At 39.9% G+C, this 25,165-nt stretch overlaps 1 protein-coding gene and 1 long non-coding RNA gene across 2 annotated transcripts; one reads left to right on the forward strand and one right to left on the reverse strand.

Annotated features, from left to right (window-relative positions):
• The first annotated feature begins 475 nt into the window (after nt 1-475).
• col28a1b (collagen, type XXVIII, alpha 1b) lies at nt 476-25,150 on the forward strand. The gene is made up of 35 exons (XM_087848452.1): nt 476-597; nt 1,089-1,225; nt 2,060-2,619; nt 5,136-5,156; nt 5,239-5,298; nt 5,402-5,455; nt 5,525-5,569; nt 5,670-5,696; nt 5,796-5,840; nt 5,920-5,964; nt 6,812-6,865; nt 9,751-9,819; nt 10,066-10,134; nt 10,886-10,954; nt 11,425-11,493; nt 11,592-11,660; nt 12,954-13,022; nt 13,304-13,372; nt 13,904-13,975; nt 14,076-14,144; nt 14,247-14,318; nt 15,023-15,091; nt 15,167-15,235; nt 15,313-15,381; nt 15,477-15,545; nt 16,086-16,154; nt 16,235-16,303; nt 16,758-16,826; nt 17,074-17,154; nt 17,318-17,353; nt 17,982-18,018; nt 18,138-18,692; nt 20,280-20,464; nt 21,060-21,345; nt 24,572-25,150. The coding sequence occupies exons 2-35, from the start codon at nt 1,090-1,092 to the stop codon at nt 24,742-24,744; spliced, it is 3,579 nt and encodes a 1,192-aa protein (XP_087704578.1). The 5' UTR covers nt 476-597; nt 1,089; the 3' UTR covers nt 24,745-25,150.
• LOC148100586 (uncharacterized) lies at nt 15,510-19,183 on the reverse strand. Its single transcript, XR_015719787.1, has 3 exons — nt 19,139-19,183; nt 18,389-18,520; nt 15,510-16,143 (listed from the first exon to the last, which is right to left on the reverse strand). It is a non-coding gene; the product is annotated as an uncharacterized LOC148100586 (long non-coding RNA).
• Nucleotides 25,151-25,165: the final 15 nt, after the last annotated feature.

Consider the following 25,165-nt stretch of genomic DNA (forward strand, 5'->3'; position numbering starts at 1 on the left):
CTGCACTGTACAAGAGTATCATACGACCACAATTCATCTGCTTTTCACATTAGTGGGAGAGAGTGGAAAAGGCAAGAGAACGAAATTCATTTGGGATTTTTTTTGCACAACCAGCTATTTTCCTTAGTAACCAGCCCATGATAGCCAGAAAACTGACAAGTTTGTTAAGAAAAAAAAGATGCCGAGAAAAAAAAACAACTTTAAAATTATTTTATCCCTGCAAACTAATGTAGTTTGCTTTATTTTATGTTGGCAGTGGTTTTTAGATGCATTATTTATGGGTTGGAGTGATGACTATTGCAAATGCTATTTATCTCTAAAATCTAAATGATTTCAGTGCATGGACTCAATGCGCACAAAAGACTTTCACGGGATCCCTTCTGTCAGGCATGAAGCGCTGCACTGGACTAAAATGTTGGAGCGCCACCAGGGAGGGCCCCCGGCTACAAACACTCTCACACACACAGCACATCAGCTCATGCGATGGTCCTCAGTTTATCTCAGTCTGGTTTATAGGGACCCCGGGTTCCACGGAGAAATGCCTCTCAAAGAGCTGACTGGACTACAAACACTGGCTGCAGCTAAATGAGATTCGAGGTAATAAAAAATATATATATTTGCTTTGTTTGTAAAACTTTTTTGCAAAGTAGTGAACCTCGTGGTGTCACAGTTTTTTTTTGCACTGCAGTCTAGGTATGTTGCTGTGTCCTTTTCTCAATCACCTGGCAGAGGTTTAACTTTATATGAAGATATTGTTTAGATTCTGCAGCATTTGTAACTTATTAACAGAAAAAAATATTTGCACAGATTATTCTGGTTTTACACACATTTACATATTGTTGGCATTGTAATATAGTAAGTATTTGAGAAAGTGCATTATCAGTAGGAGGAACGGTGTCATCTAAGCAAATTAATATCATTAGAATTGCTGCCATTTCTGTGAAACGGCAGTTGCAGAACACAGCTCCCTTTTTTGGGATCTGCAACTGGGTGTGGTTAGCAGTGTCCATGATAGTAAAAGGAATCCTATTAAAAATGAAATAACTCATTGTGCGTTCATACACTGCTTTCCCCCCTAACATTCTTAGGATGTTGCTGAAGGAAAACCTGAGCAGAGGAGTCAGGGTCTGCCTTCTGCTGCTGGCTCTCCTACACAAGGCCACAGGCCAAAGGAGAAAGACAGGGCGCAGAAACAACTACAGGCTGCAAGATGAGGGAAGAAATGGTAATTTTTAGATGAGGTCTCCACATGCTGGTGGTGAAAGTCACTATGTTGCACTGAGGGAACAAATTGTTGAGTGAGGGATGGTGAAATCAGGTCAGTGAAATGGTTGAGTCATCAAATTTTAAGTAAAAAAAAACTACACGAGAATTTCTTAAGTCATCCACCCACAATGCCTTCCTTTAAGTGTCTTTTTTTAAATGTAAAAAAAAATGGATGGATTATGGATGGATACATGTGGCAATTTGACTTCATTTAGTACAAAAACAAACACCACTAACTCTGATCCCATTGCAGCTGAAGTGAGGAACTGCAACTAAAGTAACTGTAAGTTCTAAGGTTGGAAGTTGACAATTTGGGGTCTTTCACTTGGTCCTTGAGCCTTTACTGGACAGTTTTAGTAATGTAGAACTACTCAAAACTGTTGCCTTAATTCCCCACAAGCTGCACTTACACTGACTTGCCACAACATTAAGTCTCTGTATTTATTATTTATTGTGTAGCTTCCCTTCATGCTGCCAAAACAGCTCAGGACACAAGACCTTTATAGGTCTCCTGTGGCATCTGGTATTAGGAATTTGGGAGTGGGTATTTCCCCCGAATCAGGTTTATTCCAGAATATTTCATGAATTCATGATTACTGTTGCAGCTGTTTGAAGTGTTGCTTGAGACATTAGAGCACTTTTGATAGTGTAATGGATACATATCGACTGCTGGCAGAAGGGACTGAATTTGTGGACAGAAGTTAGAAAGGTGTCAGAGTGCCAATCATGAAATTAGTCCTGTTTCTAATACTTCTAGCTTGATGTCAGTTTTTGTGATCTCCTTCTCAAGTAGGTCTGACATGTTCACTGGAAGTGGCATTCATCCTGGACAGCTCTGAGAGCGCAACCATATCACTGTTCGAGAAACAGAAGACCTTCGTGTTGAGCTTCAGCACCCGGCTCGCCATGCTGCAGGTACCCAGCTGGACGATGAAGGTGCGGATGGCTGCGCTGCAGTACAGCAGCACTGTGTCCATAGAGCACAGATTCTCAGCCTGGAAAGACCTGGACTATTTTCACGGTCAAGTCAGCACCATGAACTACATCGGTCACGGCACCTATACCACCTACGCCATCACCAATGCCTCACAGCTGCTGGTGCATGAGACCTCAAAGGACAGCGTGAGGGTGGCGGTGCTAATGACAGATGGAGTCGATCATCCCCGTAACCCTGATGTGATTGCAGCTGCTGTGGAGGCCAAAGGTCATGGCATAAAGTTCTTTGCTGTTGGGCTATCAGATATTGCCCAGCAGAATAATGCCAAGCTCCGGGCCATCGCCAGCACACCTGCTCAGCAGTTTGTCCAAAGTATGCTCGACTCTCAGCTAGAAGAGAAGCTGCTCAAAGAGATGGTGAGTGTTGGCTTCAAGTAAAACGAGCTCAGGCGCAGAGGTGCCAGTACAGAGTCGAGAAACATCAGAGTGGTGAAATGCTTTTTTGGAAAACGTCGTGCTTGGAAATAAACTTCAGTTATTGAAGGACCTGACAAAGCTTACTGAATGACAAAAAAATGCTTATTATAAAGACGCTGACTATAGATTCAGCCAGGGAAACAAAAAATATACTATATGAGTGCTACCACAGCTACTTGGTTACTTCTTGTTTTACTTTGAAAGTTTTGGAAAAGGGCTGGAACTGTGTAGTACCTATCGAGTTCTACCGACTATTCAAAGGTTTATCTATGCCACATATTCATACAGTTAACTTAAATGTCTCTGGAAAGTTTGAATCCAGAACAGTCTTGCGATAAGATGACAGCACTGAAAATGCCACGTCCAGACGAAGAGAATCAACCTTTCGGGATTTCCTGTCTGGGTGATTGAGCATGCATCAAGACGATACAGTAGAAAGTTTTCATAATATTGTTATGTAATAAATACATTTATATTAAAATATCAATTGTCCACATTAAACTTTATAGTAAAACCAAGACTAAACCAATCATTTCACCTAATTTACCTCAATTCTTTTACCACTCATAGAAAAAGTTTATGAATTTCCATTAAGGGCTATCTTTGTTCTTGGCTGTGCCATTGGCCTCAGCAAAGTAGAGTGTTAACAAGCGCTACAGTGTGGCTAACAATCTATTTTAATTGACTAGGTGGTTAAATTGCTTAGTAAATAGAGCAGAGGATGCAGTAAACACAAGCTGAGCATTTCTACCCTGAAAGGTCATAAGTCAAAGTATCTTAGAACTATCAGGCAAACTGCTTGCATGCTAACTTTATGGCATTGTGTGGATGACAGGCAAATATTATAAAAGTATAAAAAATAAAACTTTATAACCTCTTATCAGAGAGTCGCCCAGGTGTACGGTATTTCTAAATACCCCTGTGGTGACCCCTAAAGAAGAAGTTTAAACACAACAAGCCCTAAACGAGTCACTTCTTCTCTGGTTGGTGTTAAAAGAGGTAAAAGTTTAGCGTTTGACAGATTAAAGGTTTATGTACAAACAGAAGAAATTAACCTGTGCTTTGATATATGTTTTAATGCTACATTACTCAATTTCTCTTTTTTGAAAGAGTTTAACAATCTTGAAAATCAGAGTTTGTCTTAAAAACCTTAACTGTAAATAAAAAAATAAAAGAAACCAGAATGTGACTGCTGTCACTGTAACACAAAGGTGTACTACTGATACCTATAATTCAGCAGCTCCTTCTAATAGAATATGACACAGGTATCTGACATCCTGCATACTCTCCTAAAATTACTGACATCAGATGCTGTGTCTGGAATTGGGCTCATCCTCTGTTTAGTCTTGTTCATGCTCATGCTGTCCTCACAGCGGGTTCACGTCTTAAGTAACAGTTGTGAGAGTTGTGTCTGCATGAGGGTGTTTTCCTGGCTGCTTTGCATTTTCCACAGCACCCAGAAATGTCAAATATCTGCAGGAGGTCACGGCTAGTCTGAGAGACTGGCATGGCTTGTTCTGCTTTTCATTAATGTGCAATTTTATTCAATCACATTTAGCACTTCCAAAACAGAGACAGCTACATGACAGAGGACAGTACCCAGTTTTACCAAATGTAGAACTTATAGAGCTTATAGAGGTTACTTACCTGCTATGCTGAGTTGGCTCCCAGGCACCCAAGTGCCCCAAAAGCTTAGGTTGAGTTCACATAATTAGATTAATTATTATTTAAAAGTTGTACCATGAAATGTTAACATCAACAATGACAGATTTTCAGTTTTCATCTTGTGCCCAAAGTTGTTTGTTCTCATTGTTTGCTGTAGAGGTGTCTTTTAGCATATCACAGGGTAACCAAAAACCAGTTGGGGTTAGTTCACTGGAAATAATGATGTGAACACAGCTTTAGAGATGATTTTCAGGTTCTGTGCAGTACCAAGTGTCCTGCAGATAGTATTTCATGAAGAGTAAAACTACACACAAGTCTGAAAATCACTACTAAATTATTTGCATAGTTCATGGCAAACAGAAATATTTAGATCCTTTATCTAGATATGATGAAAGTATCCTGTTACAAGTTACAGACATGGGCAGCTGCTGACAACACAGACAAGCAATGCCGTTACATTTCTTCCAAGTACACTTGCAGAAATGGAAAAAGAAAAGACATAGTTGGTGTATGGTGTTGCTTCAGATACGTCTGTGTGGTCACATGACCACCATAAAAGCATTCGCCAGAAGGCTTGGAATCACCTATGATGTCACTTGGACCCAGTCAGATCATAGTGGAAACTTTAACAGGTCTTAAGGTAAAGGGGAAAAGTACTGACTTTAAAATACTTTAAAGTGGTGGACACATCTGCTGCCAAGCAATTAGTACCATTCCTCAGTGGGACTCAGACTGTAGATAAAAGATGGGCGTAACTGACATATTTTTTTATCTTCTGTTTTTTTCCACAGGGTGCAGTTGCATATGAAGGGGTAAGACTTAAATGGAAGTCAACATCTCTTTAGTATGGCTGATGGTTGCACTGACTTTACAATATTTTTCTCGCTCTGATAGTGTCCACAGGCCCAAGTATGTCTGTGTGAAAGAGGAGAGCGAGGTCCTCCAGGAAGTCCTGTGAGTTTTCAGCAACTAAACACTGAGAAGTTTCATAAGTGGAAAACACTATTAGCTTTACAGCTTAATCATTGCTTCATCTTAAAACTGGTAATATTTCCAGGGTAGAAAAGGAGACCCAGGCTTCAGAGGGCCAGCTGGTCAAAAAGGAGCGAGGGTGAGTCGTGACTCAAAGAAAGTCTTTCTAAAATATTTCAGTGTTTAATTTGTGGGCTTCTGTTTAAAGGGGGAGCCTGGGCTGAATGGCACACCTGGAAGTGATGGTCCACCGGTAAGAAAGCAGATTTGTCCCTTGTTTTTGCACAACTGCCAAACAGCATGCATGTTAAGAGATGAAACATCGGTTTTGAACCTGTTTGAATCGTTTGCAGGGCCGCACAGGTTACAAAGGCAACAAGGCGAGTGACTGTGACCTTTCAGCTGCTCTGTTCTCACTATTGAAACGTGTCCTCAGAAAATATCTGCAGGGTCTAACGTTGTGTCGTGTGGTCTTGTAGGGGGACAGAGGAGACTGTGGCACTCCTGGGGAAAAGGGTGACACTGTACGCTCATTTTTTTCTGAGATGTTTCAGTAAACACCCCAGACTTTATCCATGTAGTGACATAGGTTTTATGTTGCAGGGCCCAGAGGGTCCTCCAGGCCCACAAGGACCAAAAGGAGCACAGGTAAGAGTGGCCACAAGTCTCAGTTCTGGTTTTGTTTTATACTGAACTGTGACAATTATTGGGCCCTGGTTTAAATCCCACATTTTTGTGAGGCTTTCCTGACTGTTTGTCTACATTATTCACACACTTGTGAAATCATGAAAAGAGAGGATAAAAAGATGTCCATGTAATTCACGGAAGGCGACCAAACCAACTGTTTATACAAGATGGAGTCACTGAGTTGTCATCCACTGATTTGAGGATGGTATAATTCATCTTTAAAGACAACAGATTTTTAATGAATTTGGACTTTTTTCAATCACAAGCAATTTTCTATTTTTCAGTGTCAAAATTTAAGTTCCATTACTTTCAAAACTCATCGCTCAGACTCCTGAAAAGTCGACATCCGACAGTTGGTATTCTCTTCAATATGAAAAATGGAAGTGGAATTTGTCTTTTATTCGTCTTTGCACTAATGGAATGTGAATATTGGATTATGGGTAATCCTGATAGCATTGGGGCTATCTAAAGCTGTGAATCCAGGCTTGCAGGATATTATTCTTTTGCAGGAACAGACTTTGTGTGATGGGATTAGTGCAGCGACCTGGCCGCACAGCAGCACTCTTCCTCCTCTGTGCTACTGGCACAGTGTCAGTATAACCTTGTTGTTTCATGAGCTAGGCATGAGAATCGAATGGCATGAAAGACATGAATGTCGATCTTAATCCTGTTGTATTTTTTAACACAGTGTGGGGGCTTCCTTTTTGATTTATACATGACTGCTTTTTGTTTGATTCATTTGAGAAGTAAAATATAAGGTTATAGATTATGTAAGTTATAAATGAGTAAATGTGTATTTCTTTTGCAGGGAGCGCCAGGACCACCAGGGGAGGTGGGTCCTGAAGGCCCATCGGGTTCTAAAGTAAGTTTCTCAAGATGCAGTGGATTTTCTGTCATTCCTACTTGGTTGGACTAGCCTTTAAAACTGCAACAAAATCTCTTCACAGAGTTAATGTGCCACCCAAATGCAAATTGCAGGAACAAAAATATCTGAGCAATAGAGGAGATTTAATAGTTGATTTAAAGAGTCACAAAGAAAACGAGGCACCAAAAAACAAGAACCTGAGCACAAGAAACACTAACAGACATTTCAATAAAGATCTACATTGAACTACATATACACAGAGGGTATGTTTTTAGTGCGATACAGCTGCTGAAGCAATACAACCAAAGCACAAACTGCATTGCATCCTCGCTGAAATTTACATGTTTTCAGCTGGCGATTGAGAAAATTACTGAATGTTTTATTAGAACACTGATCGCCTACAGGTGTAGACTATTTGATCCCCAATAAATAGAATAAGTTTCTCTTTGTTCTGGCAACAGCCCTTATTAGGCTACATAACTGTCAGCACCGAGCTCACTGAATAACCTTTAGTGTTTAAATGCATCAAGTTTAAAGTTTCAGAGCTCTAATGTGCACCCAGCTGTAAAATAAATGTATTAATTTGAGGTAATATGTAATGTATTTGATTGCTCTGTGTGCTGGTGATGATCACGATTTCATAAGATTCATGATTTTCTGCGGCATTACCCTTGTGTCTTTGCAGCTCCAGTGATGACTTTCGCTGTTATATGTTTAATATTTTTAGTAGACTGTTTCACCCTTCCTTGGATAATATGTCTGTTTGCAGTAGTTGGTTCTCAGTTGATCCATTTTACACCACAGATAAAATTAAATGACATGTGAAACAACCCATTTATGTGAGCATGCTCAGCGCTTAAAGCAGAAAGCCTGGGTGAACAAAGAAAACTGATAACCACTGCTGTGATGTTTCTGAGGTTTTAGGTTTGGTCAAGCCAGCTAACTTCAAGAAAGTCTGGCTACAGTGAACTTGCTTCATAGCGTGACCCTCAGGCTTTAGACAATTTAGGGAAATAAGAGGTTCCAGGGGAGAACCGACAAAATAATAAGCCTAGGCTTCAAAGTAGCCCAAAGGCCCAACATCTCCACTTTGGTCTCATCAGTCCAAAGAATATTGTTCCAGAAATTGTTTTTTAGATGCAATTTTGCAAACCTAAACTCTGCTCCCATTTTCTTTTTAGAGAATCTTCTTGTCAAGCCTTGTTTGACTTTTCCAAATTATATGGAGTGCATATAGTCCTGTGAAAACCTATATTACACAACTATGTAGTAAAATTGTGGATATTTCCACAAAAGTTTCTAGAATTTTGTGAATTTATCCTTAAAATATAAAAACCCTGTTTTTGAGATACTGTGACATTAATCTCTAAATAAAATAGTTCCTTATCAACTTAAACATTCATATTTTTATTCTAAAATAATGCTCGTAATGTTGCTTTGTATTGAGCAAAAGCAGTCTACAAAGTCCCCCAAAGCTCAAGAACTCACTTGTTGCTCATTCTCATTCTTTTTCCATACAAACTCTTAAATGATGTCCATATTCAGGTTTTACTGACAGGCATACGAGTCTTCTTCAGTTTAGGGAACTAAAAGTTATGTATCCCAAACATTTAAATTATCATGTCAATAAAATCATGACTATTTGGTCAGACGAAAAAAGAAAATGTTGCTACCTCTGACACACCATCATTCATATGCAGGACTATGCGGACACTTTCCCTGACAACATCTGCACGCTCACATATCAGCTTTGGCTCAAGAAAGCAAGGGACATAATACTGACCTTTACAGTGTGTGCCAAAGCCTAATAAGATGGTGTTGCTTCCATCTCCACAGAGCTGCCCCATTTCTTTTTAACAAAGATGTCTTTATGCCGATAAAATCACATGTGATTTATAGCATTTTTTTTAATAGCCGACACTCTGAATGTCTGACTACAGTTTTTTAATAAGCTATGTGATTGGATAAGTTTATCTGGTTGTTTTTTGCAAAAAGGTTTTGAATAGATTTGCGTAAAAATGGACATTCTACCTTCACAAATACACACTATGAAACTGAAATAAGAAATATTGGGAGACATCATCTTGATGTTCTCAAGAAAATATCCCAGATGTCTTCCTGGATCCAGAGACTGACTTCATGCTCTGCTGTTATTTATTTTTTTGGCTGTGCTGTTTGAAGAATATTCCTAAGTGGTGTATTTTTTCAACAGTGAGGTTGATTTACTGAGTCAGTGTCAGGGTGACAAGAGAACTTTCATGTATTTTCTCACGTTCAGGGCCTTCAGCATTTATGTCAAGCACTTTGAGTTTACGTGTAATAAAAACAATAAACATTTCCATAAGCATTATATACAGCATTTGTTGCTTGGACTAAAGTTTCCCAGTTAGACTGCTTTGTCAGTATCCTGGATTGGATGGTTCTCTCATATATATCTTCATCTTTATTTAGTTTTGAATTCTACCACAGCAGGACTTTAGTTGTTCATGAATAAACTGTTTGTACTGTACAGCTGTGTATACAGCAAAGTTTCCCAGAAAGAATCCCTGAGATTGTTCTTTTATTGCTTTTTCCCTCTCTTATGCATTTTTGCAATGATGGATTCTCATACTGAACATAACCAGGTGCAGTGTATGTAAATTCTCAGTTTCCAACATTTTTTTTCTACTCTTGGCTCTGTGTGATGTTAGAGGGGGTCCAGTAGTAAAAATATGGAGTATAACAGGTCCCCATAAAGAATAAAACAATAGATTAGAATGATTTTATTGGATTAGAAGGACATGCATCTGTCATCTCGTCATTTTACATTCTATTAACCTGTTTTCTGTGTTGTTGCTGTATCATCACGTAACATGCAAACCTTTGAACTTGATTACTCTCAGGGAGACAGAGGACCCAGCGGTGAACCTGGACAACCAGGAGACATTGGTATTGGATTCCCAGGAGCCAAGGTGACACATTTATATTACAATTACTATAAAAATCATAATTCAAAGTGAAAATGTCAGTGAGGATGTAGAGAGATATTTCATTGCTGAAAGTCAAACAGCGGTGAGGTTTTGTTTCTGTGAGAAAGGAATTCAAATACCTATTAAATCATCTCAGTTGAACTGCTACTAACTGCAAGACACTGAATAAAAAATATATTTTATTACTGAATTATGGGAAATTTTGTTTTTACTTTTTACTAATTACAGGGTGACAAGGGTAATCAGGGAAGACCAGGTCCAGCAGGTCCTCTGGGCATAGGTGAACCAGGACTCCCGGTAAGTATGAAGATTAGGATCTTTGGCATTAAGATCTCATATCTTATGAGTAACAGAATCGTAGTGAGCTTTTATTTATAAACATACAGACAAGTGAGATAAAAGTTAGACAAAACTGACGTAACTTAGTAAGCTGCTGAGCCGCTTTGTGCCACCAAAACAGCTTCAATGTGCCATTTATTCTACAAATGTCTAGAACTCTACTCTCTAGAACTCTCTAGTATTTTTTCCCATATGATTTTTGATGTTATTGTGGGTTATTTTACTGTGATGTGTAATCATTTAGGCATTTCTTTTCATTTGTAACCCTGTTAGCTAACTTAGACCACAATAATTACAAGAAGAAGGTATTTTTATCCATCATAAGTGACATCGCAGCTCTGTTCTGGGACTTACCTAACCTTACATTTATGCACATGGAAGAGGCTAATGAATGCTTTATTAGCCTAGAGGGCAGCAGGAAGACTCACACAGCATGAATAGAGGAGCCAAAGTGAGATGGGTTGCAAAGCAGTTTGCATTTGGGAGGCTGAAGCAAATACAGTAAACACCCTGTCCCATATGGGATCTGACTGTTTGTTACATCGGGGTTATCAGCCAAACCTTCAGCTAAGCCTGATAGCTCAGATAAACCTTGTGCAAGTCCTAGACTTTTCCTTTTCTTTTTAAAATCACCCTTTTCTGTTTTAGGTCTGCAGCTACTAAAACCTTCACAAGTACAGACTTTTATTTAACGTTCTGTTTGTTCCAGGGACCTCAAGGATCACCTGGAACACAAGGAAATCCTGGACTTCCTGGAGAGGGGTTTCCAGGACCAAAGGTGGGAAAAGACTTTGATTACATACAGTACTGCATAAAAGTCTCAACTCACCTTTTTCATATTTTGTTTCCAAGGAGCCAGACTTTTTAAAATAATTTTTAAAGTGGAATTGAGCAGACTTTGATCCATCATTTAATATCTATCTGGAAAGTTTCTTATTGACAGCAGCGTCTTTTCTCAGCATGAGAATGATCCCATGTATGCTTCCAGTGCAATAAAAACATATATGAATAGAAAAGCACACAATGCAACGCCCAGACCTAAAAAGCAGTGTGGGATCATCTCTACAGAGCATGGAACAAAATGCAGCCAGCATCCAAAGAAGAGTTTAGGAAAAGAAACAGACTAATTTGTATTTTGTATTAAAAATGTACAGATCAGTGTAAGTGGTAGGATTGAAAGATTGCTATTCTTAATTGTATAATTTACATACAGCTATGTTTAAATCAGATTTCTCATATTTTCTTTAGGGTGATCGAGGATATGAAGGTCCAAAGGGAGGTCGTGGGCCTCCTGGTATTGGGATCAAAGGTGACAAGGTGATTTAACTAAAATTTACTGCTGAATTCCTTGTCGGTGTCTCCATGTACAGATCTGAATCTTTAATCATTGCATTTCTTCTATTCCTTTTTCTCAGGGCAATTTTGGTCCACCAGGAAATCAAGGTCCAGTTGGTGCTCCTGGTCCAGGACTTCAAGGAGAAAAGGTAAACATGTCAAACATGTGGCCCAGGGGCCAGAATGAGTCCATCAAAGGGTCTCATTTTGTCAGCTTGATGGCTTTGTTAAGTAAAAAATTGAAAAGTCATTAATTATTCCTATTTTTCAGCAAACTGCTCGGCTAATCCTTTTGTGATGATTTCCAGTAGTGGAAATGTTTACAAGTATTTAAAGTTTTTTGAATCGTAAAAAGGAAAAAAGAAAATCTCTTGATGTGAAGGGCTTTCCACTGTAAGCAGTAAACTATGATGTACATGTAATAACAGACTCAATGAATGTGATATAAACTGAAATAATCGTAAGCACCTGGTGAACTGTAACATCATTTCATAGAAAGATTATCAGTAATTGGTTTTGAGGAGTTTTTCTCTCCAGCATCAGTCGGTCAGGTAAGCAGAGAGTTTGAAATAGACACTGAGACATGAAATCACACATATTTATGTCAAAACGCCTCATCTGTTGTGTTTTATTCTAGTTTAGGCTTTCAGCTTTAGTCGTGCTCTGACTCGGATGAACATTTTCACCCTCTTTCACGTCATAACCTTTAAAGAGACTTTTTGTTTAAGCATATTTTATTACGCAATGATTTTACTCGTCTGACCTTGTTAATACACAGTAAAGCTAAACCGTTTGACGCCTGCTGAATTAAAATGAGTTTAACACCCTCTATTAGAGGGAAGAGTCCAAAACGCCTTTTTTATTTTCCTTTGTGGTACATTACATCTCACATTACTACTGGTTTTATTTCTAATATCATTTCTTGGAGTTAAGTCTTCACCTGTGAGTATGAAGGTGTGAAATCTAAGCCTGGGAAATCCAAAAAACATTAGATTAACAATAACAAAGAATTCAAGTCCTTCAACACAGTCCTGATTAATGTTTCATTTAGAAATAAAAACTGAAACTGAAAGCAGACATGTTATACTGTCACGCTGACTTTTCTCATCAAAAATAGATTTAGAAACATCCAGCTTCTTCCACTGATCCAGTTCAGTGTTGCACGGGGACTACAGCATATCCCAGCTGGCATAGGGGCCACTAAACAGACAACCATTCACATTCACGTCACACCTACGGATAATTTTACAATCTCCAATTGACGTAAGCCCATCCATGTGTTTTGGGTCAACTCCACATAGAAAGGCCCTGCCTGGATGGTGGATTCAAACTGAGGACCTTCTTGATGGCAAGAAGGCGCTAACAACAATGCTACAAAATCAAACCCACCCACCAAGTTATTAGTCTCATACCTTCAACTCAACTGTCTTTTTTTCCTTCAGGGAGATCAGGGTCCAGCTGGATCTCCAGGTCCCAAAGGAGCTTCAGGTGTTGGAATAGCAGGACCAAAGGTAAGACACACATGCTGTATACTGTTATAATAAGGTCCATATTTTACATATAGTCTATCATTTGTTGTGCCACGTACCATTAACACTCACTGGCAAACCCAAGGTATACATAACAGAAAATAATGAGAAACAAATATTCTTTACGTTTCTGAGTAATGTTTTCTAAAGATGCAGTGCTCTAGTGTTTCAAGAAATTGATACGAAAGAAACTCATATAAATGATACTAAATATTTACATCTTTTTTTGAATACCCAAATGACTATGTGACTATTACCTTCAGGGGGATCAGGGCCTCTCAGGTGAGCCAGGACTACCAGGTGAGCGAGGTGTTGGAGAACCAGGGCCCAAAGTAAGTCCTCTTTGCACTGCTGCACTACTCCTGCTGTTACTTCCTGTATTCAGAGTAATATTAAGAAAAACTGACCACAAATCCACATATAATACTTTATATGAATGTTTGGCCACACCTTTTGTGTTTTCAGTCCCATTGACACAAATGTACAAGCACTTAGCTATGCATCCTGTTTTTACAAACATCTGAAAGAATGGGGTCTTTCTAAAGAGCTCGGCGATAATTTGAGTGTGGTGATGTAATAGGGTGCCACCATAGCAGCAATTCCTTCTAGATATTCCTCAATTAACTTTAAGTGGTATTACTGCAAAGTTAGAGAAATATTTTATGAACTGGAAGATGCATTTTATTTCATTTGGACACCAATCCTGCTTCCAGCCTTCATGCTAACCCAAGCTAACTGCCTCCTAGCCATAGCTTCTTAATTAAAGACGACATAACGCAGATATTCATCTTCTTAATGTTGCTGATTGTATTTGCATAGTTTCAACCCCTCTGGGACTCTTCTGTGTCATTTTCCTGTTTCAGGGTGACCCTGGAGCTGAGGGGTTATCAGGTATACCTGGTCAGCCAGGAGAAGATGGAATCCCAGGACCAAAGGTAATGAAGCCTGATGTCAGTCAGTTTCAGTTCTGTTTGTTAAATGTACTTTAAATACATTTTACCAGTCTGTCTGTCCACTGTGTCATTTACTGATCAGGGGGACCTTGGGTTACCGGGGCTCCGGGGAGCTGATGGGGCTCCTGGTAAAGGTGTCCCAGGAGAGAAGGTAACAGTATGTCTCAGATCTCCATATTTTGTTCTAGAGGTTATAAGCACTTAGCCACAATCTGGAAGATTGTTTACAGGTTGTTTTGTGTTATTCTGACAGGGAGACAAAGGGGACCGGGGGTCCAGAGGCCAGCAAGGTGCAGTCGGTCCTGTGGGGCCAATGGGCCCAAAGGTATGTGTGTGTTTACCAGAAGCATTTTAGAAAAAAATGTCATAATAATTTTACACAGCAGTCAAAGTGATGTTCCCAGAAATCTGGTTCTGTTCATCTGGACACTGGGAGAAGCATTTCACTCACACTGATGATGTTATTTGGAGTTGTTTTTGCATTACTGAGTGTACATCAAGTCAAAGTAATATTGTTGCTACATAAAATGTACATGCTTTAAATGTTGGTCCAAACTCAGAAAAAACAAAAACAGGCTTTAAGAAGCACCTTATTTCCAACATGGACCTACCTGCAAACCAGAAGGTTAATTAGTGAACTAGTAAATTCTTAAATGAAAAAACAAAAAAAACCCAGAAATCTGCTGCTACAGTTACACAAACAGCACATCCGTCCTTCCTTCCAGCCATCTATTTTGTTCAACTTCAGAGTGGTAGAGGTGCCTGGAACATGTACGAGGTATAGGTTTAATCTGGACGTGTTACCGGACCATCCAGGGTGCAAGCAGCAGTGAGGAAAGAGAGAAAATATAAAAATGTATTAAAAAATTTACAAAATTTGAAATTGTTCGGTTAAAGTGTAGGACTGATACCACGGTATCCATCAGGTTCTAAAAAAAGGCCATGATTAGATATTATCATGCATTCAGGGAATTATTTTTAAATGGCTTTGTGTACCGTTATCTTTCTAATAAGTGCTTTCTCCTCCAGGGGCAACCAGGAATTATGGGGCTACCAGGTCCAACTGGATTTACTGGCAGGGGTATAGCGGGGGCCAAGGTAAATCAAGGCTGCATAACTAAAGTTGGTGTGACTTTCAGTAATAGTAACAGCTTTACTTCTGGGTTTTGTCAGGGAGAACCAGGTCCACAAGGTCCACCCGGAGCTGTGGGAGACCCAGGAATTGGTTCACCTGGATCCAAGGTCAGTTCACTTCCGGTTTACTCGTCAGTTATCCTCCCCAGTAAAGTATGTGAGTACAATTAAGTTTTGGTTTGTAGGGTGACAGAGGGCCACAGGGCCCCCTTGGGCCACCTGGACTAAAAGGAGAAGGTTTCACTGGCCCCCCAGTGAGTATTAAACCAGATTACAGCCTCTTTTATCAGCACAAGACTCCAAGTAATCACACTCAGGTTTCAATGTCAATTGAAAAAAATATTCTTAGGGACTTCCCGGGCCTCCTGGCCTGATGGGAGAGACTGGACCAGATGGGATTGGTTTACCTGGAACAAAGGTAAGTAAAAATACTGGCTTTTTAAAATTATTATTATGGAGTAGTTCTCTTCACCTCTTAGGAACATTTAAATAGATAATTTATCAGATTTTGAAAAGGAATAAACAGTTCCCCTGTTTACTCTTCAAAGCACCTTCAGGCAACTGCTGTTGTGATTTGGTGCTATATAAATAAAGTTGAATTGAAGTCTTACCTTTTATCTGACCTATTATCCAAAAGGTTCTGCTTTCTTGTTTGATAAAAAATACAAATAAAGACTTTTTCTGACTTTGCTCTTGTTGCTGTGATGATTTTGGTTTTAAACAGTTTTATTTGTGCAATTAATAATTGTTTTCATTATTGCATTTTTTCCTTTTATTTTTGAAAATCTGTTTGTTGTTTATAAGAATTCAAGACTGCATGTCTGTCTGTATGCTGGAGCATGTACACTTATATGAAGCATTTTGTAACTGTTTGTTTTAAAAACGAACACAAATATGCACAAATAAAGCTATTATCATTATTGCAAGTATCCATAAATATTTAATAACTTACGTTCAGGGAGAAAGAGGCTTGCCTGGGCCTCCTGGACCTGCTGGGCCACCAGGAATCGGGTTACCTGGTCCAAAGGTAATCAGAAATGTAGAAAACAATGGATTTTGTTGTATTTTTGTTGTCTAAAGTAGATATAAAGTTTTCTTCTCCTGCAGGGTTCAGCTGGCCAAATAGGACCACCTGGTCCACAGGGGTTACCTGGAGAAGGGTTACAAGGACAAAAGGTACCATTGTCACATGACACTCACATTTATTCACTTGCAGCTGAATTATTGAATGTTTCTATAAGTACATTTTAAGTAATAATGAGCTGATTTAGGGAATTCATGTTTGCTACACTCTGGTAACACAGTGATAAAAGAATTGCTGTGTTTCCAATGAGTCTAGCAAACTAAATAATGAGTTTTCTAACAGGTTTGGTTGGATTTTAGCTAAGACATATGAACCTACATTCCCTCCTTTTATGCTGTGGTCATTAGCAGCAAGAGAAGTTGTTTTGAATGAAGATCTGATAGGGTCAGTACGTTTTTCAGTGGATCTATGCAGTTTTTTAGAGACAGGTATGGAAACTATTGTTGCCATGAATTTAGAAGTCATTATCTCACTAACATTAACCATAAAGGTCTGAAAGGTCACACAGGGATGAGTGACAACATGAACTCTGCTGAACGTTTACAGGGCGAGTCTGGATTTCAGGGGATGCCCGGCCCCAGAGGTCCTCCAGGACAAGGTCTGCAGGGTGATAAGGTACTGTGATGTTCGCAAAGTGAGGAATTATTATGTAAACTAAGGTCAACTCTCAAATAAAGGTGAAAGATAATCTATGCACTGTCATCACCTCAAACATACAGAAGCAACAATAAATGCAAAAGATCATGTTGGGCAGAAAAATGCGATTGTGGCCAATATATGAATGATGGGACATCGTTTGCTATAACGGCTTTACTTTGTCATTTATACACTGAAAAAAATTATTGTTCTTTTCCTCCTGCAGGGGGACCGAGGGTTCAGAGGTGAGAAAGGCAATAAGGGAGACAGAGGGGAACCTGGAGAGCCGGGCGTCATCGGACCTCTGGTACTCATATATTTTTGCCAGACATAATACTAACTTTTATTTCCTTCTCTGAAGAAAGTCTTGATGAATTAAGAAGTCATTCTGTAACTGTAGGTTAACAGAACAATTTAAGTCAGAAAATGCTATAGTGTTTTCCTAAATAATGACTTGTTTTAAATGACAGGGCAAAACAGGACAGAAGGGGGAACCTGGACTTACAGTAAGTATGAGTACACTTAAAATAGCTCTAAACCAATTAAATCTCAGATTATTTTTTTATTAGACGCTGGTACTACCCACATGAGCTAATGGTTTGCTGATAATCGTCTAGACAGCCAACTGTATAATCTTATATAGGGACACTATTTAAGGTTTTTTAGCCTGCGTGCTGTTGCTGCAGATCTGCAAAACACTTTGTAACCCACCTCCTGCCAGCTCATTTTATGCTGTATTTAACATAATGTCATGTCTGTTGTCATTGATGCATCATCTGTGTCTTCAGAAATTATTGAGTTATACTCCGCATGCGGAGATTTAAATAACAGGTGGGTGTGGCTTCTGTGACTGACATTAAGGATATCTGCTCTTTCTCACATCATACATATCCAGGGTTTAGAAAAAAAGGCATGAAGCTCAGAGTTAAAAACCTGAGCTTGACACTCACAGATATTATTTGTTTGTGTTGCCATATTTAACATCAGCATCCACAACAGTAACAGTGCATGTTAGATGTTATGGAAATGTATAATAGGGTCCCCAACTAATCCAATAACATATGTTAATAGATTAAAAAGACAAATAAAAAAATGTGTTGAACCACCTCTAAAATATTGTACTCTCTTTCACAGAGGGATGAAATCATCAAAATAGTAAAATCCATCTGCAGTAAGTCACAAAATTAAGTTTGTGAATCTTAGTTTTCCTTAAATCAGTCACTGAGGATTAGTTTCCTCTTTAGTCATTAAACTTTATTTGCTCCTCTGGTTTTTGCTCCATGTCATCAGGTTGTGCAGTGACGTGCCGTCAGACACCCTTGGAGCTCGTCTTTGTGATCGACAGCTCAGAGAGCGTCGGCCCGGAAAACTTCAACGTGATCAAAGACTTTGTGAACGCCCTGATCGACCACACCTCGGTCAGCCGGGACATCACTCGTGTTGGCGTGGTCCTCTACAGCCACATAAACATGGTGGTGGTCAGCCTCAGACAGGAAGCCAGCCTCGATGAGATCAAGTCTGCTGTGCATTCCATGACCTACCTGGGCGAGGGTACATTCACAGGCAGTGCCATCCAACAGGCCAACCAGGTGTTCAAGGCAGCCCGGCCAGGTGTGAGGAAGGTGTCGATCATCATCACCGACGGACAGGCCGATAAGAGGGACTCGGTCAGTCTGGAGAGCGCCGTGACAGAAGCCCAGAGAAGCAACATTGAGATGTTTGTGATCGGAGTGGTGAACAAAAGCGATCCACTGTACAAAGAGTTCAAGAAGGAGCTCAACTTCATGGCCACTGACCCCGACAGTGATCACTTGTACCTGATCGATGAATTCACAACACTTGCAGGTGACTATTTTATAATCTGGCCTTGACACAAGCAGTGTTGGGAAGGTTACTTTTAAAATGTATTCCATTACAGAATACAGGATACATGCCTCAAAATGTATTCTGTAACGTATTCCGTTACGTTACTCAATGAGAGTAACGTATTCTGAATACTTTGGATTACTTAATATATTATCATGCTGTTTACAACTACATGAATGTACTATTGCTGTGATTTATTACTGTTACTGAAGGTCCGCGGCTCCGAACCGTAGTAAAGGGACCTCTGGCTAATACGGTGGGTTCTGTGTCGGCTCATAGCCGAAAACTAGCTTCACTTTGTTGTCTGGGTCAACTTTGCTAGCGAGAGACAGAGAGAGGCGTTGAAAGGCTGCTCCAACGGAACTTATTGTTTTTGGAGGAAAACATGAACACGGTGTACAGTCGAGTCTTAATAGCTTACTTACAACTGGGCTCCTCAGGCTCTCTTCTTGGCTGCAGTGATTATATTTACATGCTTCCAGCTCCCGTTTTTGCTAGATGACAGCTCGTACTTTTCCCTTTTCTCCCTCCCTCGCTCACAGACACATAACGGGTATGGCAGTCCATTCTCCCTGCAGCACGGACTACACTGCCTATGATGCTACATTCTTTAGAGCTATACGGTAGCATTCTGCCTATTAGCTTAGCACAACAACAACAACAAAAAGGCCTCTCTCACCCAGGAAACAAGCAGAGAGAGAGCGTCACCTTGTAACCATGGCAACCGTAACGCTGCCACCTGGAACAACAGAACGTAGCTGTCAAACAAAACCCAAACAGTCCTGACCCGCCACAATATGAAACAGGGAAGTACCGCCGTGTAATCCATTTATTTCAACAAAGTAGCTGTATTCTAAATACCACCTTTTTAAACGGTAACTGTAACGGAATACAGTTACTCATATTTTGTATTTTAAATACGTAACGGCGGTACATGTATTCCGTTACTCCCCAACACTGGACACAGGCTTTATGATCTGATAGTTTTGTCCGATTAAAATGCAACAAAAATGCTAAGTAAAAAGCCTAGTATAATACAATAAAGTGGCTTTAGAAAGAACCATTTTACTGTAACCAACTGAAAACCTGCAGCTGTCATCCTGCTTGATTCTAACACAAGGAGAGCACAACTAACGCAGCAAACCAATAAACAAGGCAAACCAATTCCCGTAAGAAAAACTGTAATCAATTCAAAACCAACCAAACTTAAAAAATATAAATAGTTTTCCTTCCTATTGGAGTTTGGATAAGTCATGCGTCTTATCCAGAGATTCATGAGTTTAATTTTCCACACAGTACTAACATGTTTTTGGCATCTGAAACGCCGCTTGTTAAGCGAGACTGAACACTTATCATTATAAAGAAGTGAAGCGAGCATAGATGTCTCATTTTCCTGTTTTCTAGAATATCCTCAATCTGCACCTGAACCTGAAAGTAAATATGATGAACCTGAAACTGGGGAACATCTTGTATTTTTGTGCTTTGAATCAGAAATAATCCCTCAGAAAAACTGCTGTGTTGTTAAATGCAGAGTAGAACTGTCCATTTGTCTTCTGGTGTTTGCAGCTCTGGAGAAAAAACTTTTGAGTCATATCTGTGAAAACGGAGAGAGACGCTTGTTCAGCTCCATCCCGAGCTCGGGGCTTCCTCCAGGAATCCCAGAAGTCTCCAGCAACGCTCGAGAACCGCCATACAGGACAGACACGGACACTCCCACTTTCACAGGAGACTTCAGGAGAGTCCAGAAAATGGTGAAAACGTGCTGGTTTTTTAAACTTTGTTCTTTGCGCTCAGACTCTGTTGCAATATCGAAAGGACACTAAAATCATCTTCACAGTTTGGTGACTTTTTCTCTAGCGCCAACAGCAGGTCAGATTTTTCTTTATTCAGGTGAAATATCAAAACATTTACCAATTCAGAAAACTCAGCAAATGTTGCCATTTGTCTAAATATGCCAACATGCTCAAGCTGAAAGCACCACAGTGCTTAACACATTCCTCTTGGGGTCATCAATGAGTTAAGAATAACTGCTTAAAGACCCAAAGAATATTTTCTTCTGTTAATATTTATATCAAAATTAAAAAAAACAAAATGTGGACCACATTCTTAAATAACTCAAATGGCTGGTGATTGTTTCCCTCAAAGTTAAAGACTCTTAGTAAAATGTATGTGAATCTCTGAGCTCTCATGTTAATCTGTTGTCTTCAGCTGCTCTGAAGCTCTGCACCACTTCCCACAGATTTCACTCAGTGACTATGACTAGCTCAGGTGTCGCCTGGTGACCTCTGAACCTCTCTACAGTAAGATAAACTAAACAGATTAAATATTTTTCTGTGCCTGTTTCAGCCCGGCCCTCCTGGTTTACACCCTGACGGTGAGTCCACCTCTAGAAAGAGGCCGACGATGAACAGTAGGACCACCTTAGAAACTCAGAGGCTTCCGTTCTTCGACAGGGAGCCCTTCAGGCCGGTAACAGAGTTCCTCCCACAGTTTGATGTGAACAACCCCACACATGATGTGGTGATGACCGGAGCCATCGGGCCAGCTGGTCCTACTCTGAAGACTCCGCCTGAGGAGAAGATACCACCGGTACCAACTCCGCCCCTGCTGCCCTCTGACAACTTCCTATCAGGTAACTGCTGACCGTCTGCAGCAGAGACTGTAAGATGGAGAAATAAAGGTGGCACCTAAAATGATAGATAAAGCCTCTTCTGTGCATCTCAGTAGTAGCTAATGTGTTTTTACAAATTCTAATCATTTTTATCTTAAAGTCAGCCTACATGTAAGGTTTGTTCCTGTTTTGATGAGAAGACAGATGTCTTTTGAGTTCAGTCTGTGACTTTATCTGATGCACTATTTCTGAGTTGGGAGATCTGACTTCCTGGAATCTCATCATCACTTCAAGGTTTCCTGGAACCGGTAAATCTCCTGGCTCTGTTGGCAAGAAATCAAATAAGCGTTACTCACGTTAATCCAACAAACAAGCTTTCGGACGTACAGTGAATACACAGTGGCTTGCAAAAGTACTCGGCCCCCTTGAACTTTTCCACATTTTGTCACATTACAGCCACAAACATGAATCAATTTTATTGGAATTCCACGTGAAAGACCAACACAAAGTGGTGTACACGTGAGAAGTGGAACAAAAATCATACATGATACAAGATTATTATTTTTTTTTACAAATAAATAACTGTAAAGTGGGGTGTGCATAATTATTCAGCCCCCTTTGGTCTGAATGCAGTCAGTTGCCCATAGACGTTGCCTGATGAGTGCTAATGACTAAACAGAGTGCACCTGTGTGTAATCTAATGTCAGTACAAATACAGCTGCTCTGTGACGGCCTCAGAGGTTGTCTAAGAGAATATTGGGAGCAACAACACCATGAAGTCCAAAGAACACACCAGACAGGTCAGGGATGAAGTTATTGAGAAATTTAAAGCAGCCTTAGGCTACAAAAAGATTTCCCAAGCCTTGAACATCCCACAGAGCACTGTTCAAGCCATCATTCAGAAATGGAAGGAGTATGGCACAACTGTAAACCTACCAGAACAAGGCCGTCCACCTAAACTCACAGGCCGAACAAGGAGAGCGCTGATCAGAAATGCAGCCAAGAGGCCCATGGTGACTCTGGGCGAGCTGCAGAGATCTACAGCTCAGGTGGGGCAATCTGTCCATAGGACAACTATTAGTCGTGCACTGCACAAAGTTGGCCTTTATGGAAGAGTGGCAAGAAGAAAGCCATTGTTAACAGAAAACCATAAGAAGTCCCGTTTGCAGTTTGCCACAAGCCATGTGGGGGACACAGCAAACATGTGGAAGAAGGTGCTCTGGTCAGATGAGACCAAAATGGAACTTTTTGGCCAAAATGCAAAACGCTATGTGTGGAAAACTAACACTGCACATCACTCTGAACACACCATCCCCACAGTCATATATGGTGGTGGCAGCATCATCATGCTCTGGGGGTGCTTCTCTTCAGCAGGGACAGGGAAGCTGGTCAGAGTTGATGGGAAGATGGATGGAGCCAAATACAGGGCAATCTTGGAAGAAAACCTCTTGGAGTCTGCAAAAGACTTGAGACTGGGGCGGAGGTTCACCTTCCAGCAGGACGACGACCCTAAACATAAAGCCAGGGCAACAATGGGATGGTTTAAAACAAAACATATCCATGTGTTAGAATGGCCCAGTCAAAGTCCAGATCTAAATCCAATCGAGAATCTGTGGCAAGATCTGACATACGCTGTCCATCTAATCTGACTGAGCTGGAGCTGTTTTGCAAAGAAGAATGGGCAAGAGTTTCGTCTCTAGATGTGCAAAGCTGGTAGAGACAGACCCTAAAAGACTGGCAGCTGTAATTGCAGCAAAAGGTGGTTCTACAAAGTATTGACTCAGGGGGCTGAACAATTATGAACACCCTACTTTTCAGTTATTTATTTGTAAAAAATGTTTGGAATCCTGTATGATTTTTGTTCCTCTTCTCACGTGTACACCACTTTGTGTTGGTCTTTCATGTGGAATTCCAATAAAATTGGTTCATGTTTGTGGCTGTAATGTGACAAAATGTGGAAAAGTTCAAGAGGGCCGAATACTTTTGCAAGCCACTGTAAAGGCTGGACATGGCCACAGTGACTTCACCCATTGGTTAATGAGATTGTAAATCTTTGAGCTGAGTATTTTTGCTCTTGACCTCTTGGTAATCATTATCAGAGATCAAAAGCAAATGCTTACTGGGACTGAAGAACTGGTTAATTACAAGTACAGCCCACGCTAAAGCATGCCCCGCTTTGTGATCATTTCTAACCATTACAGGGATTTAATTTAAAATACTAATTATTTACAAAAATGAGCATCATTTTAATCCAATTGAAATTTACTGGGTAAACTATTAGATCGAGTCCTTAAGTCATCAGAAACTTGCACATCAAGGGAAGCAAATTAGTTTTTTTTCCTATCTAGAAGAGCCGCCCCCTGCTGGAGATTACAAAGAATGCAGGTTTAGGAAAGTTGAGCATTCACTTTTCAAACCTAGAATATCCGTCAGTGGCTGTGAGCAAGAACTGTCACACAATTTAAACATGCATTTGAAACTTTATAGGATTCATATCTTATTTTTGAAAGACATTTCTGTACAAACGTAAATGGCACTAGAATCATGTAGACAGAGGAATTACATTAGAGGATTGCTTTGCATTCTTCTTACTGCTGTGATGCTTCAGAGCAATAAAATTGTAAAATTAAGCTTTTAAATTGCTTGAAAAAGGCTGCCTTTTCAAACAGCTGTCACTTGGGGATAGGTATCACTCAGTCAACTGGATGATTTAGGCAGCTAAAACTTGACTGGAATCAACCCTAATAACCACTTTCAAACAGAACACTGAGGGATTCTCTCATAATCATGATCTCATGAGTCTTGTAAGAATTGAACTGCCTTGTAGGGCCAAAAGTATTGGTCAGTGTTGTCCAGCAGCTTTTATTTGGATTGGTGTAAACCTTGCTATGAACATTGATGGTCATCAGAGGATCAATCAAAACAATCCTCTAATGTAATTCCTGTCTACATGATGAAAGTCACATTGTTGATCTCTTAGAAACTGTTAGGTCCCACTTTTTGAGTCTAGTGCCATTTTCAGTTTCTCTCCCAGATGTCATTAGTTCTGCAGAGTGCTTAATATATTACAATACAGGAAACTTTAAACCATGTTTCAATGATTTATTTTGCCCCTCTGTCCTTGTCCCATTAAACAAAAAAAGAAAACATATTTACCAGTAACTGAACACAGCAAAAGAATAAGAGTCCCCACAGGGCTGCAAGCACAGGTGTAGTCTCTGATAACACTTTTTTTTGTGGTCTCTAGCTGAGCGCTGCACCCAGACCCTGGATCCAGGGCCGTGTCGGGAATATGTGGTGAAGTGGTACTACGATCCCACGGCGAATTCCTGTGCTCAGTTCTGGTTTGGAGGCTGCTTAGGGAATGACAACAAGTTTGATACTGAGAAGAGCTGCAAAGAAGCCTGTGTCAAGGCCTGACATGCACATGCCTGCAGTCACAAACACATATGAAATGCTTAGAAAGGATTTTGATTCAAATTCATATGAGGAGATTTACCAGAAAGTTCACTTCAGTAAGTGAGTACACTTGTAGTTACTTAATAAGCAGCTAATGTTAGAAAGCATCATTAAATCAGACTGAGTTTTAAATGTAGTGGACTACTTATTTGTGGTATTTGTCTTAAAACAAAGAAGAGGAAACAATTTTTATGTCACTTCAGAGCTCTTCTGTTAAAATACCAGTAACTTCTTTAAGAACAAGAAAATGTAACTCTTTTTTTTATAATGCAATGTTTTTTAATGATACTTTTTATGTGTATGTTTATTTTTAATACCGTATAATGTCATTAAAAGAACAAAATAAAAGTGTACCTTTTAATCTTGTGCATCCAAGGTAAGT

The sequence above is a fragment of the Neolamprologus brichardi genome, chromosome 11 (genome assembly GCF_056152115.1).
Source record: "Neolamprologus brichardi isolate AB-2024 chromosome 11, ASM5615211v1, whole genome shotgun sequence".
NCBI lineage: Eukaryota > Metazoa > Chordata > Actinopteri > Cichliformes > Cichlidae > Neolamprologus > Neolamprologus brichardi.

Coding starts and splice junctions, on each gene's coding strand:
- col28a1b (XM_087848452.1), top strand. CDS start 1,090: ATGTTGCTGAAGGAAAACCTGAGCAGAGGAGTCAGGGTCTGCCTTCTG. Junction 14,145..14,246: donor AAGGTGTCCCAGGAGAGAAG/GTAACAGTATGT, acceptor TTATTCTGACAG/GGAGACAAAGGGGACCGGGG. Junction 17,354..17,981: donor AGGGGGAACCTGGACTTACA/GTAAGTATGAGT, acceptor TCTCTTTCACAG/AGGGATGAAATCATCAAAAT.